At 46.1% G+C, this 18,023-nt stretch overlaps 1 protein-coding gene across 3 annotated transcripts in view; it reads right to left on the reverse strand.

Annotated features, from left to right (window-relative positions):
• SCN10A (sodium voltage-gated channel alpha subunit 10) overlaps nucleotides 1-18,023 on the reverse strand; it is a 100,858-nt gene that overhangs the window by 18,903 nt on the left and 63,932 nt on the right. For 2 of the 3 annotated variants that reach the window (XM_050778351.1, XM_050778349.1), the window contains 6 exons: nucleotides 12,717-13,076; nucleotides 10,777-11,223; nucleotides 9,315-9,455; nucleotides 7,252-7,375; nucleotides 6,050-6,204; nucleotides 2,784-2,957 (listed from right to left, as the gene is read on the reverse strand). In XM_050778351.1, the coding sequence (XP_050634308.1) occupies nucleotides 2,784-2,957; nucleotides 6,050-6,204; nucleotides 7,252-7,375; nucleotides 9,315-9,455; nucleotides 10,777-11,223; nucleotides 12,717-13,076 (1,401 nt within the window). The remainder of the gene's footprint in view (nucleotides 1-2,783; nucleotides 2,958-6,049; nucleotides 6,205-7,251; nucleotides 7,376-9,314; nucleotides 9,456-10,776; nucleotides 11,224-12,716; nucleotides 13,077-18,023) is intronic. The other variant, XM_050778350.1, reaches the window with a different exon arrangement.

The following is an 18,023-nucleotide window of genomic DNA, read 5'->3' on the forward strand; positions in this document are numbered from 1 at the left end:
AGTAACCATTTTACTATATATATATCTTATAACATAATTTTGTATCCCTTAAATATTGATATGGTTTGGCTGTGTCCCGACCCAAATCTTATCTTGAATTCCCATGTGTTGTGGGAGGGGAGGGACTCAGTGGGAGGTAAGTGAATCATGGGAGCAGGTCTTTCCCATGCTGTTCTCATGATAGCGAGTAAGTTTCATGAGATGTGACGGTATTGTAAGGGGGAGTTTCCCTGCCCAACCTCTCTCTTTGCCTGCTGCCATCCATGTAAGACGTGACTTGCACCTCCTTGCCTTCCACCATGATTGTGAGGCTTCTCCAGCCACATGAAGCTGTAAGTCCAATTAAACCTCTTTCTTTTATAAATTGCCCAGTCTTAGATATGTCTTTATCAGCAGCATGAAAATAGACTAATACAAATACATACGGTAAAATGTATTTAAAATTTTTTAAAAGATAACAGATACAAAAAGATGGATAGGATAGTTGAATGGAAGGATGGAAGAAACAAAGAAGAAAGGAAAAATTATGAAAGCAGGGAATAGTAATGGATAGATGAGATAGGTGGATAAGAGAAGGATGGATGGTTGGCTAAAATGACTGATGCATAAATGGAAAGATGGGGATTTGGACAGAATAGATGAATGAAATAAATTAGTGAATGACTGGAAGGTTGATAGGATGGACGAATGGATGATGAATGAAAGTGAAAGGGATGAATGAACAGATAAGTGGAAGAAAGGAAGAATAGATGGATAGGTTGAAGCAAGAATGGAAAGATGGAAGAATGAGTGGATAGAAGGATGAGTGAGTAGAAGGAAGCTTGGATGGAAGATGTGTGAATGAGTGAACAGAATGTTAGATGATTGGACAGTTGTATAGAAGAATTAATCAAAAGATAGAAAGATATAAGGGTTAAGGATGATGAATAGATGGAAGGAAGTTTAGAATAAATGATTGGGCAGAAGAGAAGAGGGAAAGAAGAATGGGAATGGATGGATGGAAGGGGAGGACTGATGGAGATGTACAGCTGGAAGGAATAAAGATGGATGGATGGCCGGGCACGGTGGCTCAAGCCTGTAATCCTAGCACTTTGGGAAGCCAAGACGGGTGGATCACGAGGTCAGGAGATCGAGACCATCCTGGCTAACACGGTGAAACCCCATCTCTACTAAAAAATACAAAAAACTAGCCGGGCGAGGTGGCGGGCGCCTGTAGTCCCAGATACTCAGGAGGCTGAGGCAGGAGAATGGCGTAAACCCGGGAGGTGGAGCTTGCAGTGAGCTGAGATCCGGCCACTGCACTCCAGCCAGGCGATAGAGCGAGACTCCATCTCAAAAAAAAAAAAAAAAAAAAAAAAAAAAAAAAAAAAAAGATGGATGGATGTTTGGGAGGAAGGAAAAAGGAAGACTGAATGGTTGGATACGAAAGGAGAAATGTATGGAAGGAAGGATGGATGGTTGGAAGGAAGAATCAGTAAGAAGATGGATAAAATGAGTGCATGACCATTTAAGGTGATTAGGACTGAGACTGGTGACATCAACATAAGCAGGAGTGACTGTGCTCCTAAAGGGGTGGGACACAGGAATAAATAATTTTCCTTTCATTTATGAATAATTATTTTATATGCACAGAATTATCATCCATGACTGCGATTTCAGGTCTCACAACTAATCCTTGTAGTACAGTGGCCTGAAGCTGCTAGTGCATCAGGGAAGAAGAGAACTGAATGCACAGGCCTGCTGTGGAGGACCTGCCAGCACAGGAGGCTGGACAGAATGTTCCGTGCTGGACCTCATCCAGCTTCAGGAGGCAAGCACCAAATACAGACACATTTCCTGACACCTCTGCTGGGCAGACCTTGCTGCTGGCAGCTGCTGGAGTGGGGCAGGCAGAGACCAACACAGCACATGCCTCACCCTGCTTGCAGAAACCCTCAGCTATGCGGCAGTGAACGCATAACTTAGGTAACCATGCAGCAAAGCAAAGAAGGTAGGGGTCTAGACAGTGATACAGCAATGAAGTGGTTAAGATGAGGAAGAGATGATGTTGAGGAATCACATGTGTGATGTGTGAGAAGCACACAGTCAATTCCCTGATGCACGGGCTACTGGCCACAGGTTACTATGAGTGTGAACACATGAACTCTAGCTCATTACCTCTCCAAAAGGGCCCTCTGTTCTTTTCAGTGCCACTGGGGAGGAGGCAGCAGTATAAGCTCAGTGGTTCTTAGCCATGGCTACACCTTGGAAATGCCTGGGAGCATTTATAAAACACAGATGCCTGGGCCCCACCCAAGACCAATAAGATCAGAATCTCTGGGGTAGTGGTGTTTGGTCACTGCATATTTCAGACCTCCTCAGGGATTCTAAAGAGCAGCCAGGTGTGAGGACCACAGAGCAGCAGGTGGGAAGATCCTCTGTGCTCACAGTTCATGGCTCCCCGAGGTCCAGAAGCCCCATCTGTGGATGCAGGGCCATAAGACCTCTGAAAGCTGCATATGTCATCTCACTTTGGATGTAAAAATGCAGAGGATTGCAGGGATCTTTCTGAATGGAGACCTAATAACTCACCTAACAGTCACTATTGTGTCACAGTCATGTATTGCCTGGACTTTACCACTCATGGGTGTCGGGGCTATTCTCAGACTCCTCACTAGATTGCTCAAAGCTTTTCTTTGGAGTAGCCCTTGAGGGCCAAGTCTCTGAGCTTCCTTTGCACTAGCTATAGCCAGGAGTCAGAGGGCAGGACCCCAAACCCCACGTGTTCCCACTGAACCACTCACATTCACAATGAGGAAGTCCAGCCAGCACCAGGCATTGGTGAAGTACTTTTTGAAGCCATAGGCCACCCACTTAAGCAGCATCTCGAACACAAAGATAAAGGTGAAGACCCTGTCAGTGTATTCCAGCAAAGCTTTCACCGTGGGCTTCTGGTCCAGGTAATAGTCTTCAAAGGCCTGGAAGGAAGAAAGGATGCAGAATGGCAGTCTGCCTGAACCCACAGAACTGGCACCCAGACTGAGAGGGAAGGACCCAGCCAGCCCTGACCACAGTCCCTGGAAGGGGATTTGGTAGTCAGCTTGCTGGTAGCATTTTATTTGCTGTGAGGAGGTAAAGTGGGATAGTGGAGGAGGTACTGTGAGATACAAAGCATGACTTCTTCAGGGCCAACGGGGACACACAGCCCTGCTGATACTTGCAGGGATGCTGAATGCAAGGGAGAAAGAAAACCTTCTCAAATTGGATTTTGGAAGTGAACCAAAGGTATGCTAACAGTGACTTTGTTTAAAAATAAAAGCATCAACGGATGTTCACAGGCAGTTTACAAAATGAAAGTAAGAATCGCCAACACACCTCTGAAAAAGAATGTTCTATCTCACTGGTAATCAAGGAAATTCAAATTAAAAGAAGATGCTGTTTTTCTTTTATCAGACTGGTGGAGATGGAAAAGAATGGGGGAAAGCCTAGGATGCTGTGGCTGTGGGGAGCTGCCACTCTTACAAGTGACTGGCGGGAGCGAAAACCTGACCAGTTCTGTGTGAAGCCAAATAGGCAATGTGACTCAAAGGTTTCAGGAACCCAGCAATTCCTCCTTCAAGCACTAATCCTAAGGACACTGGAGGCTGTTGGCGCCCACCCAGGTCCTCTTTAAGGGGCCAGTGCCCCATCCTTCATCTGCTGGGAATGTCGGCTGCTAATAGTTCATGGATGCAGACACCCCCTTTTCCTGATGGCTTCGCTGAGCTGGAGGGAACTGTCCACCTTGGGAAATGCTTATCCTCCCTGCTGGGGCAGCCCTCAGCCAGGGACACTGACAGGGGGGTTTACAAGGCTGTCTCCTTTGCCTCAAGGTGGGACAGCTCTGTGGTGCCCTTTGTGCTTCAGCGCTTTCCGTGGGAAGAGCTGAAGCTGGATTTCAACTGAACCCGTATCTTTTCTTAGCTTCTGATTCTGTGTCTAGGACCAGGACTAAGACAGGAGATTATCCAATGTCTCTGAAGGAGTACACATAGGGAATATTCAATGTGTATTAGAAGGAAACATAGGGATTGATTGAATAAATTATAAAGGAATATGTTGTAGCCAATTAAATGAGATAATATGAGAATATTTACTGAGAAAATTTACTGAGGTTTTAGCATGCATACATGTGGTTTTATTTTTGTGATATGTGTATATTTTATGCATAAGCAAGATGAGAAGGAGGTATACCAGCATGTCTTCAAAGTGAGCTTCTCTTTGAGTGATGGGGAAATGGATGATTTTTTTTTCTTTACCTTTTTCTATAATTTCCAAGTATTTTTTTGGTACTTTACTTTGTCAGATGAAAATGCATGTTATTTTTAAAAGGTACTCAAAGTGAAAGCCTAAAGAGGGCTAAATTTGGTGCCAGCCTGTTCAGTCCTATGGGGAAGAAGATGGGAGGGAAGGGAGAGCTGCAGGGGGGTGGGCTGGGCTGGAGCAATGTTGCAGGTCTGAGCTTCCTCCTGGGAATGTGGGGGGTGGACCGAGGTGTGAGGAGAAGGGGGTTAGAGAGAGAAGGGAGGGAGCAAGGGAGAGCAGAGAAGTGAAATGAGGAGAGAAGGCCCACAAGCCAATGAGGTAGTGAGGAGAGCACCTGGCCAACAGCACATGTGGTTATTATTTTAATCCAGGAGGACTGGAAGGAAAGGAGCGTAGGTGTGGAGAAAGCACTGCCCAGCCCCCTCTTGCCCCTACAATTTGGCCTCTACACTGTGCTGAGGTCCGTGTGGACAATCACCACCCTGTGCCAGGGCACTGGGCACCTGCAGCTGCTGTCACACCCTCCCCCCTGCACCCAAGATGGCAGACCAGTCCCTGCCCCAAAACTCTCTTCTCCCTTGGCTTTGCGTCATTGCCGCCCTAGTTTTCCTCCCACCTCTCAGATCCTGCCTTGTCCCACACCTGTGCTCCTCCCTAAGGCTGAGGCCATGCACCGAGCAGTTTTGTCACCCTTCCTGGGCAATCTGACATTTAGATTGAGGCCCAGATATTTAGTAGGTTGTTTTTAGAGAGTAAATGACACGAGGCGCAAGATGAGTGAAAACACACAGCCGTGAATCAGAAGAGTGGGGCTGTAGTCCTAGCCCTTCAACGAATTAGCTGCGACCCTGGACTCTATTCCCAGCCCTTCAACTCATTACCTGAAGCCCCTCATGCCTTTGGGCTTCAACTTCCTCATCTAGAAAATGCAAACAACTGAGGATGTTGTCTCTTCCTGTGTCTATGTCTACCTTGGTCTATTGGCCGAGTAGTTGAGATTGTATAAGGAGCCTAAGCCACAGTACGGAGAGAACCTTCCTTCTTTGCTCTACAAAGCCCAGTATTCAGCCAGGGCCTTAGAGATGTGTCCCAACTCTGAATCTCTATTCCCATAAGGTCTCGTTATTCAAAGCGTGGGTCACTGAGGGCAGTACAAGCATCACTTGGCAGCTTGTTGGAAATGCAAATTCTTAGGCCCTGCCACAGATCTATGGAATGAGAATCTGCATTTGAACAAGCTCCTGGGAGATTAAATTTTGAGAATTGCTATTGTAATGATTTTCTGTGAGCTTTAAAGGAGTAATTAGTAGCATTTGAAAGTGGTTTGATAAGGAAATATAGTCCTTTTTGTACTGTAGGCCTTCAGAGAAGGCCGTGGGTTGGGGAGGTCAGAGGGTGAGAAGCCAGGGGCTTTGGGATTAAGTAAGGGAAAAGCTGGGGTTTGCTGCTGACGAGTTGGGTGACCTTGGACAAGTCTTAAACCTTTTGAGTGTCAGTTTCCCCACTATGCAGTGGGATGCATACACTCACTCACTCAAATGCTTGCAGCCAGGTGTGACAGGCCATGGCATGGGCACCTTGAACACCTCCCATGCCCTGCTGCTAAGAGGGACCCTCGCCCTGGGCTGCAGCTCTCCTTCTAGTGACAGGCTGGGGACTTTCAGCTCAGTAGTCAGGAGAACCCACCGATGCAGCTCCAGGGCCTTTGGATTGTACGAGATTCCTATCTGGAGGATTTGGAGGCAGGGAGTGTGCCTCCCCTTACCAGAGATCCACTGCTGAGCAGGATCATGAAGATGATGAAGCTCTCAAACCAGCTGTGCTCCACAATACGGTAGCAAGTCTTGCGCACCTGCCAGCCCATGTCCCATGGACTCTTGGTGGTATCCACTTTGCAGCAGGGACAGTGGCGAATGCATCCTGTGGGGAGAGGTGACTGATGGTGGGTGATGGCCACTGGGCAAAGGGGATAATTTCTGCTCCTGCTGCAGAGAAAGCTTTCTGCTAGGAAACCCACTTGTCATCCCCTTGGAAAAGAATTATTTCCTGGAATATGGGAGAAGAGGGGTCCCTTCCAGGCAGTCCCACAATCCAGTCCTGCAGGTGTTCCTCTCCATCATCAGTCTTGCCCACTCTGGTATTTTTCCTAGCTATATCCTTCTTACAGATGGCACCAGTGGTCCCTGTTCTTCTGCCCACCTATACCTGGAAAACAGACAAGCTACAGGATATGAGCCTGGGGGTGCCTGAGGGGGATATGCTCCGAGCCCAAGCTGAACTGAGGGCCACAACATGGCTGGGATGGGAATTAGGTCCAGTCCAGCCCAGCCCAGCCCAGGGTCAAATAAAACTATTAATAGAAACTCAAGTGTTTAAGACATTTTTTCTATGTATTTTTAGAAAGCATTGAGGCCACAATTCCCTTCATAGAATGGACTCTTGATTCATTCATTGCACAAATGTTTATTGAGAATGTAACGTGTCTCACTGTTCTAAACACTGAGAAGAAAGATGACTAAGACACTGGTTCTGCTTTTGAGAGCTAAACAAAAGATTGAGGGAAGCAGATACATCACGGCCCTCTTCTGGGTCCTTCATCATCCAAATCAAGAGTTTTTGGTGGTGTTTATGGTGGTGACTACCTTTCCCCCTTTCAACTCAAGAGGGCTGGTTTAGAACTGAGGGGGCGGTTTTTGAGGGTAACGAGGAAGGCCCACATCTCAACGTGGTGTCTGATAGTGCATGAGAGGCAGATACCATGGCCAGGCTGCTGCCAGCTGGGGCATGTGTGTCTGATGCTGGCGCCCTCAGGCCTGGGAGTGAGGCAGCAAGTGGGCACAGCGTGTTTGTCTTCTGTGGACACCAGGCCAGGGCCCTGGACCCAGAGGTGCCCAGGTGAGTGTTTGCTCAACTGGATTCTGGCCCTAATTAACATCAGTGTGAGGGGGCCTGTGGCTGTCCCTTTACCTTCTGTGAAGCAGTCATCTGGCTCTTCTAGGTCATCCGCCAGCTCAGGGATCTTCCTCAGGATCTCCTCAGGATCTGGGCAGTCCACCGTGCTGCCCTCGGAGGAGCTTGTGTCATCCACTCCCTGCAGGGGAGAAGCCCAGGGCAGTGAACTCGTCTCTCCGCGGGGCCCGGGGAATTGAACACGGTCACTGCAGTTTCAACTGCACCCGTGTTTGGTGCCTCGCCAGCTGAGGCCTGGAACACTGCTGTTCTCCCTGGAGCCCCAGAGGCTTAGCTGTGTGAGACTGTAAACCTTTGGGCCCCTGATGGAGTGCTGGCAATGGCCCAAGACACCGTAATTACACCCATAACGACTCTCAGCGTTCACTGGGCTTGAATATTTAATCATGGAGTGATGCTGCAGGGGCCTGCTGCCCTCCTGGCAGCTCCAGCCCTATAATGTCTCCAGATTAATTCAATTAGGAGTTGAAGCTGCTCTCATATTAGTAAACCTGATAGCTTGGCTAATGGACCCAAATGGTGGGGCGGGTCCCCATCTGTCCCTGTCAGGCCCCTCCTGCCTAGCCAGGGTCATGGACAAGAAAACAAAAACAAAAAACCAACACCCAGAAGTTGTGTACTGAAGACACTGAGCAGGGACAACTAGCCAGGGGTGTCCTTGGAACATTTGGGAAGAAGCATGACATCCACGTGCACAATGTGACAGCCCTCACCCAGTGGGAACCAAGCGGCTTCTGTTCACCCACAGCCCCCAAATGCCGTCTCAGCCCTCCCTCTTATCTTACCCTGCTGTGGTCAGCCTTGCCTAGGGCACACAGCCAGTAGCTGACATTCTTCAAGCTGAAGGGCTTGATAACTTTGGGGATGAATTATGTCTTCCTTATCTCTATTGAGCCCAGTGCCTGTCACATAGTCAGCACTCAGCGGCTAGGTGTCAAATTAAATTCTTGAATTGAAGGCAGTGTTATTAAAGATGCTAAACTTTCATAGACGCCTCTTTCCCTATAGCTTGTTTTCTTCAAGATTTGTGAGTGAAACCACAACATTTATTTTTACCTTGTATAAGGCAATCCTAAACCTCAGACCTTCCAGCTCAGTCTCTGCGAGGCTGTCACTTCACTACTCACCTATAGAGAGCCCCTCCCCAGCCCCAGGCTGTTTTTGTCTAAAGAAAATGACGTGGACAAAAGCAAGCGGGGGAGAATCAAGGGAAAACTTCCTCATTTGTGAGCACCTCCGACTCTTACTTGCTGGCTCTGAAAGACATTTGACTTTCTTTGTGCATTGTCTTTTGTTTCCTTTTTTCTTGGCTGCCGTTTTCTGGGTGCTTATTTTGTCTCGGGCAGGAGCTACACATTTGACAAGAGCATATCATTTAAGCCTCAAAATCATCCTACCAAGTAGGCATTACCATGCAGTTTCATAGGTGAAGAAATGGAGGCTCAGAGAGGTTTAGGAACCGATCTTAGGTCCCACAGCTTGCAGAGTCTCACTCTTTTTTTTTTTTTTTTTTTTTTGAGACGGAGTCTTGCTCTGTCGCCCAGGCTGGGGTGCAGTGGCCGGATCTCAGCTCACTGCAAGCTCCACCTCCCGGGTTTACGCCATTCTCCTGCCTCAGCCTCCTGAGTAGCTGGGACTACAGGCGCCCGCCACCTCGCCCGGCTAGTTTTTTGTATTTTTTAGTAGAGATGGGGTTTCACCGTGTTAGCCAGGATGGTCTTGATCTCCTGACCTCGTGATCCACCCGTCTCGGCCTCCCAAAGTGCTGGGATTACAGGCTTGAGCCACCGCGCCCGGCCAAGTCTCACTCTTTCTTTGTTTCCCTACAGCGACCCTGGAGTGAGATACCATTGCAGCAATGGTATATGATGAAAGTTGAAATTGTGCAGATTAGCCGGAGGTTGGGAGGGACTTCAAAAATTCCCAGGATGAGAAATGAGGTTATGTGGTTGAACGCAGTCTGGAATACCTCACCCTCACCCCCACCCTCCAGCCTCTACCAGCCCACTGGTCAGTGTCTGGCTGGCTGTCCAACCTCTCCAGGAAGCTCACATACCTACCTCTGCAGGGGCCTGAGGAACAGACTCATCTTTCCACGTCTCACCCAGGTATGGAGCCAGGTCCTCAGAAGATGTTCCAGTGCCTGGGCTCCTGACTGTCAGGTGGTCCTCACACCTCTCAACTTGCTGCAGCTGCTCCTGCTAGTGAGAGAGGGTCCCAGCTGGGTGCCTGGCCCCACCTTTAGATGACCAGTTCTAAATTTGAAGGGATCTTGCACATCACAGGCTGCCAGAGCCAAGGGTTTCATATATGCAACTCACGTACATACATATACATACATACACAGTGTGAAGTGAGCATGAAGACTATAGCTACATAGACCTGTGTTTTATCCTTGGGTTCCACTAATTATAAGATGTGTGACCTTAGGCAAATTGTTTAACCTCTCTAATCTTTGTTTTTCCCATCTTCAAAATTCAAAAGGCTAGATCTGCATCATTCAGCTGTTTTGGTGACTAAATATGTTAGTGCTTGTAGAACACTTTGCACGAAGTGCTTGGCTCAGTAGATGTCAGCCATGACAATTGTTATTTGTGCAGAGGTCAAAATTGTAGGGAACTTGGCCATCTGGAGCTCCCTAAGAGCCCCAAAGTAACTGAAAATGCTTCTGAGTGGCAGACAGCTGTTACGGAGTTCATGTCCTTTACTCTGGGGATGGTGATGCCCTGCCCTCTGCTGTCACCCAGACAAAGGCATGTAAAATATGGCAGCTGATAACAGCAGCTGCTGGAACACAAGTGACGACTGCAGGGAAGAAGGCTATGGGAAAGCTACAGACTCAAAGCACAATTTTTCTGGACCACTTAGTGACCTGACCAGCAGCCCTGCATGTTCCTGAGGCCCCACAGGGATCCCTGCCTTCCCACGTTGGGCAGAGGTGAATGCCCTGAGTTACTGAGAAGAGGTTAGCGAGGGTTGATATACCAGCTTAAGGTAGTAAGGAATAGTGCCAAGTATTTAAAAATACATATTATCAAATGGCTTAAATGTGCTTTAAATTTGTTGGTGCCAAAAGGAGTGTGTCATTTCCCTATTATATCACTCGTGGGGAAAAGCTGGCTAAATGAGTCACATAAGAATCAGGACTTCTGAGGATGCTGGTGAAGATTAGATGAGCCTTGCTCTTGGACAACATCCTGTTCTTAGAGAAATCTCATTAGCATCTCATGCACAGAGCCTGGGTTGGGCAGAGCGCATGGGACAACTGTGTGAAAGACAATCCCTAAGCACCTCAAGGTGGCCTGTTGCTCACCTGCTGCCCCCCACTCCCTGTTTGCCTGCCTGGGGAATTCTGACTTTTTCTTCCAGGCCCTGCTCAAACGCCACCTCCCCTGGAAAGCTTGGCATGGTTTACATTTCTTTATGTCAAGGTCTCCTCTGCATTTCCCTTTTGCCCTTTGTCACTCAAGCCCTGAGGCCCCTCCCCACTGCCTGTGGCTGTCCTATGGGGATAACTCTTACCTGTCCTTTGGGGATCACTTCTTGTTGGGCGCTCTGAGCATCTTCCTCACCATCATCCTCCAAGTCATCAAGATCGGATTCGCCCTCAGCAATGGGCACAGAGACCCACACAGTAGGATTAGCGATGAAGTCACTGTGCTCATCCCTGGGGCCTCTGGGAGCTTGGAGCCCTCCAGAGCTTCCCTCGGCAGTGTTGGCAGCAATGTGGTTCTCAGCTTTGGAGCTGGAGAGTGGGAGTTTCACCACCAGCTCCGGCTCTGCCTTGGGCCGGGGGAATGGGCAGGGCCTGCTGAAGAAGCTGCAAAGAACCTGCTTGATACGATGGCCAAAGACCTGGATCCGTGCCAGGGCCACCTGCAGGTTGTTCACCTCCCCATCATCCTCCGGAGCTGTGAGGTTGTCAGCACTGAAAGAGTTCAATAGCAGGGCGATGAACAGGTTAAGCACCTGAAGAGAGGGAATGGAAGGGAAGACTGATCAATCTCTAAGCTGAGCCCCACATTGGCCTACTGGGTTAGCAGCTGGCTGGCAGGACAGGCATGGCCTGGGCCTCTTCCTGTCCACCTGGGATTCTGTCTCTTTTAGGGGAATAGACATTCTGAGAGCAGTTGAGGGAAGGTTTGGGGATGTCCTGGAGTGACCTGCCTTAGTGGATGAGGCGTGGAAGCATATTTTCTGCCATAAAGGAGGAGCCCCCTGCTGAGCAAAGGGACGTTTAGGGACAACAGAGAGAAGGCACTGGCCCTTCCTGCGACCACCCTCATGTGCCAAAGCCCTGGGTTCTATTCCCAACTCTGGAATCCAGGGCACATCTTGCTGCTTCCTGTTCTTCACTTGAGAGCAGGTGAAGAGTGGATGTGAAGACAAAATGATACGAGAAATGTAAAAGTGCTCAGAGGGGTAAACTTCCTGTCTGAGGGTGAGAAGAGGTTAGCGAGGCTCTGCAGAGATGGTGGGCTCAGCCCGGAAGAACAGAGCTTCTGAGATGCAGGCAGAGGCATCTCTGGCTCAGAAGCCAGGGTGGAAAAGACTAAAGAGTCTGGATTTGTTGTTGCTTCCCTTCTCTTGGTTTAGCTTTCTTCTGCCTATAAAACTCTCATGAGGAAAGAACCCAAGTTGGTTGATGTCCAGGGCAATAAGAAAGGGGCTTCTGGAAGACTGCATCGTCCCACACAACCAGCCAGTCCCAGGAGGGCAACGACCCCCCATGACCAGACTGGGTGGAGACAAGCTGAGGGCAGGGGGCCAGGCTGGGGCAGAGAAGGGGTACTGGTGCTCATTGGCAATTAAGTCTCCAGAGGGCCTTCCTCCAAACATGGAGTCGATTTTGTTATTATCTCCATGGCCTTGGATGTTGTCTGTGACCTGCTGTGCCTTCTCCCTGCGGCCTCTCCCCCTGCTCCTAGCTAGGACCTGTGCAGCTTGGAGAAATCAGTCAGCTCTTACTTCCCTGAATAAAAATGGTTTCTGAGCCCCCTTAGAGTGGGGAAACACATTTTTCCTTTAACAGCTAATAGCCACCATTTATTGAGTTCCTGCCTCGGCCCAGACATTGCATTAGGCAATTTGCATATGTCATCTCCTGTCATTTAATTCTCCCAGTAAACCCATGAGTAAGCACTATTTTCTTGATTTTAAGGAAATTAGAGCTTGAGAAGATTAAGTCTCTTGCCTGGGGTCACCCACCTAGTAAATGGTGGAGCTGGGATTCTACACCAGGTCTCTCTTTTTTAATCATATGTTCTCATTCCTGCAAGTCAGGCTGCCTCCCAAGGCACACTTTTTGTAATGAATCCCAGATGAATTTGAAAAGTTTGAAGACTTTTCAACCAGAGAAGTACAATCTGGGCATAAAAATGCAGATCAAAGCTTTTTCAGATAACCCAGAAGCCTCCTCCTTTCCCCAGAAGACAGTGCCCCCAGCAGGGCTCACCACTCACCACCAGGTTCCCCAGCACCATCACCGTCAAGAAAAGGATGAGGCATATGGATTTCTGGCCGACTTCCATGCAGGCCCACATGTTCTCAATCCACTCTCCACAGAGAATACGGAAGACAATGAGGAAAGAGTGGAAGAAGTCGTGCATGTGCCAGCGGGGCCAGTCTTCATGGGGCGCGGAGATATTTTTTCGGTTATTACGGTAGTTTTCCCCTAGGAGCTGCTTGCCAACCAGAGCAAAGACAAAGACAATGATGGCCAGGATGATGGTGAGGTTCCCCAGTGCCCCCACTGAGTTTCCGATGATCTTGATGAGCGTGTTTAAGGTGGGCCAGGACTTGGCCAGCTTGAAGACGCGCAGCTGCAGAGAAACAGAGACTGTCAGGTGTTGGTAGCTGTGCTCATTACCTTTCATCTAAAGTTTTGGCTAGAAACCAAAGATCTGGGAAAAACACAAAGCCTCTCATCCCATTAAACCAGGGCATTTTCTGGAAGCTGCTTTCAGAGACCTTTCTTCCTATGCTATAAATTACTCAAAAATATGACCAGCCTTCTATGGTTCCTAAGTATCAATGTGTTTCATTGACTGTGGCTGAGTCAGGGTCTTGTACTGGGGTGGTGGCCTTGTGATCTGTACTCTGTTCTATAGCCACAGGCCTGATCCCTCCTGAATATGGGCCTCTTCTGTGGAGGTGGGGTGGGTGTGATGGGGCTCACAAATAAGTGAGAACAAGCTTATTTTGACCTGAAGAGAGACCAGCCTCCTTCGGGTAGGGGATGACCCACTGCATTCGATAGGTATTGGCAAAACATCTCTTAGGGCATTTCTCATCTTGGGGAAGTGGATAACATCTGTTGCTCCCACCAGCTTTGAAACTACAAATGTCTATGATTTCATGGACTCAGCATTCATATGTTCATTTAATTGACCAACTAACCTGCCCCCCGGAGCACCAGCCATGCAGGTGCATGGCACTGTGCTAGCCTATGAGGTATATGAAGAGAGGTGTGTGGGCCCTTGCTCTCATGGAACTAATTGTTTAGTTACTGAGAAAAGATGAAGTCTCAAAAAGTCTTCATTGTAAACTCAAATATGCTAAGTCCCACAGACAGCAAAAGCAACAAGCATAAAAATGTGTAAATGTTTTAAAATATATTTGTGTGGTTCTCTAATTTGTTCAGAAAAAAACAACCGCGATCAACTGTCAGTCTGTCAGTCTGTCAGTCAAGGTGTGTTTATAGAGCACCTACTAGGAGCCAGCCTGTGGCTTAGGTGCTAGGATGCAATGCTGAACAGAACAGTGCAGCAACAATTTTATCACTCATATCAGTGAGTAAATCTCATAGGAGGAGGTTTCATCCTCTTACACAGTAAGTACTGTATACACCTCTTTATGTGATAGTGGAGAGGGGTCCACATTCACCTTAGACCTAATCTGGAAATTACTCTCCTCATATGGGAAGCGGAGCTTAAAACAACAACTCTGTGGACTGGTCACAGAGGCAGCTGATGAACACAAATAAAAATTGAGCGTTAGTAACTAGTATGGGCAGCAGGAAACGTAGTCCATGGCCTGCCAAAGGTTGTGAGCCTAGCAGGAATTTCTCCCCGCTTTAAGACAAGATCCCAAAGAGCTTTACCCTTCATGGAAGGTTGAACCATAAACAAGCCCAGGAGAATGCAAGAAAAATTGAATGGCTGGTGCTAGGTACCAGCTACAGGAGGAAAATTGACTCTGAGCATTTGGAACAACAAAGTGGTGGTGCTCATATAGGATTTTAGCTAGAATTCACACTACCTAGGTATTTTAAGTTGAGAATTTAATTTAGAGCAATTCTACAAAGTGCTCTGCAGAATTAAATGCAAATACTCTCTGGAAGAACCTGCCTTCATCCCAGGTTTCATAGTATTCCCTCAAAAACTGTTTAAGAGTTGCAGTAAAAAAACAAACAAAAACAGAAGGAATGAGTCACCAGGAGTGAATGAGATCCAGGAGAAACCACAGATGTGGAAACAGTCATTCCATTTCTTCAGATGATATAATTATTAGTCAGAGATAATGGTATAATTAGGAATAATATGTTAAAGAAATAAAATAATAACTTGAAACAATGTGTAGAGAATAAAAAAACTATAGATAACAACTTGTGAAAAACAAATACACTCTTAGACATGAGAAGTATAATACTTAAAATTAAAAATACTATGAAGAAGGTTTGCATCAGATTTGACACAATTTGGGAGAGAATTAGTGAACTGAGGATATGTCAGAATAAATTATTCAGAATGTAACCCAGAGAGACATAAGATGAAAAATATCAAAATAGTGTAAGAGACACAGAGGATAGAACAAGATAGTTTAATATCTATCTAACCAAAGTCCAGAAGGAGAAAAAATAGAATGGAGTGGAGGCTATAATTGCCCACATAATGTCTGGGAACTTTCCAGAATTGAAGAAAATTACAAATCTAAAGATTCAAGAAGTCAATGAATCTTAAGCATTATAAATGAAAAGAAATCCACACCTAGACATATTACAGTGAAATTGCAGAACAGCAAAGACAGAGAGAAGATTTAAAAAGCATCCAGAAAGAAAGGAATAACAGTTAAATTGAAAGCTGACTGCTCATTAGCAACAATGGAGGCCAATTGTTGGAATAATATCTTCACTGAAGGAAGATAAAATAAGTATCAACTAGAATTTTACATTCATAAGAAATGTCTCTCAAAGACAGGGGCAAACTGAAGAGCAAATTTCAGATAAACAGAGAGGTTATTGCCAGAAGGCACTTACTAAAAGAAATCCGAAAGGAGGTACTTCAGGCAGATAGAAAGTGATCCCAGAAGTAACATGTAATGTGTAATATACAAGAATGCGAAACTGTACCCCAAAGGGTTAAATAAATCAATAACTAAATTTTTAGGCTTACAGGATACCAAATAAGAAACTACTCACTGAAAATCCGAAACTCAAACTGTGTTCCAAAGAGTAAGAAATCAGTAACTTACAAAAATTCTTGTGTTTTTAGGACAGCAGATAGGTAAAGAAACAACTTGCTGTGACACTGAAACTCCCTCCTCTTGTCAGATGAAGAAAAAAGTAGCTGAAATCAGTTGGAACCAGGATGGCCGACTGGAGTTTGTGCAGAATGAACTTACTGACGTCATGGACTGAATTTCCACTTCATATTGGATACTAACTCCCCCAAGATTTGCATATGCAACCCACAAGTTAGCATGAAGAGATAACTGTGCAGGCCCAGGGACTCTCCAAACCTCCCCTTTCCTTCCACCAATCACCTGCAAATCTCGGTATCCACTCACTAAATATTTTCTAATAAAAATACTGCCTTGAAGACAGCGCAGTGGGGAGACAGATCTGAGGCTTGACTTCCTGTCTTCTTGCCAGCCAGCTTGCAATATTAAGCTTTTCTTTTCTCAAAAACCTGGTGTCATAGTCTTGGCTTCCAACGTCATAGTATTGGTTTCTAGTGCCTTGGGCAGCGAGCCCCCACTGGCTCTATAACAAAGGCATAAAGAGTAGGAAAGTGCTAAGTATGAGAGTGAATCTAAATAAACATTGAGTGGACACAACAGCAATGTCTTGTGAGATGTGGAAGAGACTGGTCACATGGTCTCCATTCACTTTTCTGCTCCCAGACACAACGGAAGACTGTTTTCCAGTTTTGCTTGCAAATAGTTGGGGTCACATTAGTGGGTTCTGTCTGGTGGAATGGAGATGGAGACAGAAGTAATATACATGGCTTTTAGGCATAGCCTTAAACCCCCTGCACTTTTTCTTTCCCTTTCATGTTCACCATAAAGGTCACTAATTGAAGATGGTGACATCATAATATGGGATAATCCTAGATCCTCGAGTCGCTACTTGAAGTAGAAACTCCCAGGAGGGCTTCCCAACAAGCACTGAACGTGCTGTGAGAGATACATCTCTATTATGTTAACTTACAGATTTAGAGGGTATCTCTGCAATTAGTTGTACTTATCTTGAGTAATGGAGAAATTGGTTCATTGAAAAAAGGTATCGCCTTTTCAAAAGCATCAATCTGTGGCACTGGCTTAATGATCATGTGGTGAGCAACAAGGAAGCTGATAGGAGAAGGCTTGGAAAGTCAATCCATGCTATTCAGTGACAAAATATTGCCTGCAAAAACTTTGAGGCAGATCATAAGCCTCATGAACCAGCAACCCTAGGGGAAGCGTTTATTAAACCTTAGTATTGTGGGTCAGTTGTAACTGGCTATGTTGGTCAAGACAGTACAAGAAAGAGATCAGCTTAGGAAAGATTTAGCTGGTTTATAAGAAATAAAAGGAAATATAATCCAGAAATTTAGAGCCTTGACAATTTAGGGAACTGTACTGCTTCTAGATTCCAGGCAGTGAGCAATGGGATTAAGTCTTCCAATGTTGAAGACTAGTTAAATTTTCCAATAAATGAAACAAGTCTTAACAAAACATGTAGTAATGGTGTAGCCACCGTTTCTCATGCAAGAGAAAGGCATGGGGAAAGGAGAGCAAAGAAATGAAGAACAATTGAGAACTTTGTCAAAGAAAGCATTTTGTGTGGCAAATGAGAGGTCTGAAGCCATCTAAGTTTTTGAAGTAATGGTATTGTGAAATAAACCATAATCCCTGACTGAAAAAGCCTTTCACTATTTAAACCTTAAAACAAACCTTGGTTTTCCATTTTTCCACAAGCAGGAGGCAAACTTTGAAGGTTATACTGGCCTCCTACAGGTATGGCAATGTCACTTCTTGGAGTTCCACCTAGAGCTGTCTGGCTTGATTTAGGCTATGATATGAGTGAGAAATAAACCTTTATTGGGGTAAGTTACTCAATTTTAGGGATTGTCTGTATAATAGCTTTTTTTTTCATTGATTAATAAAACTTTTTATAAACAAGATAAAATTAAAATACTTATCATTACAATAAATTGGGGAAGGGTATCTGGAATGAAAAATTGGGAGGAAGGTTACAGATTTTAGCTAACTTTTGGCTTTGATTAAATTAACTAATGGAGAGTTAATTTATGGTGTAATGTCTGCAGCCTCAACCTCCTGGGCTCAAGTCATCCTCCCACCTTATCCTACCAAATAGCTGAGACTACAGACGTGCGCTATCATGTCCAGCTACTTTTTTTACATTTCTTTTTTTTTAATTTTAATTTAATTAATTAATTAATTTACTTTTGAGACCGAGTTTTGCTCTTGTCGCCCAGGCTGGAGTGCAATGGTGTGATCTCGGCTCACCGCAACCTCCACCTCCCAGGTTCAAGCAATTCTCACGC

Source organism: Macaca thibetana, chromosome 2 (assembly GCF_024542745.1).
Source record: "Macaca thibetana thibetana isolate TM-01 chromosome 2, ASM2454274v1, whole genome shotgun sequence".
NCBI classification, from domain to species: Eukaryota; Metazoa; Chordata; class Mammalia; order Primates; family Cercopithecidae; genus Macaca; species Macaca thibetana.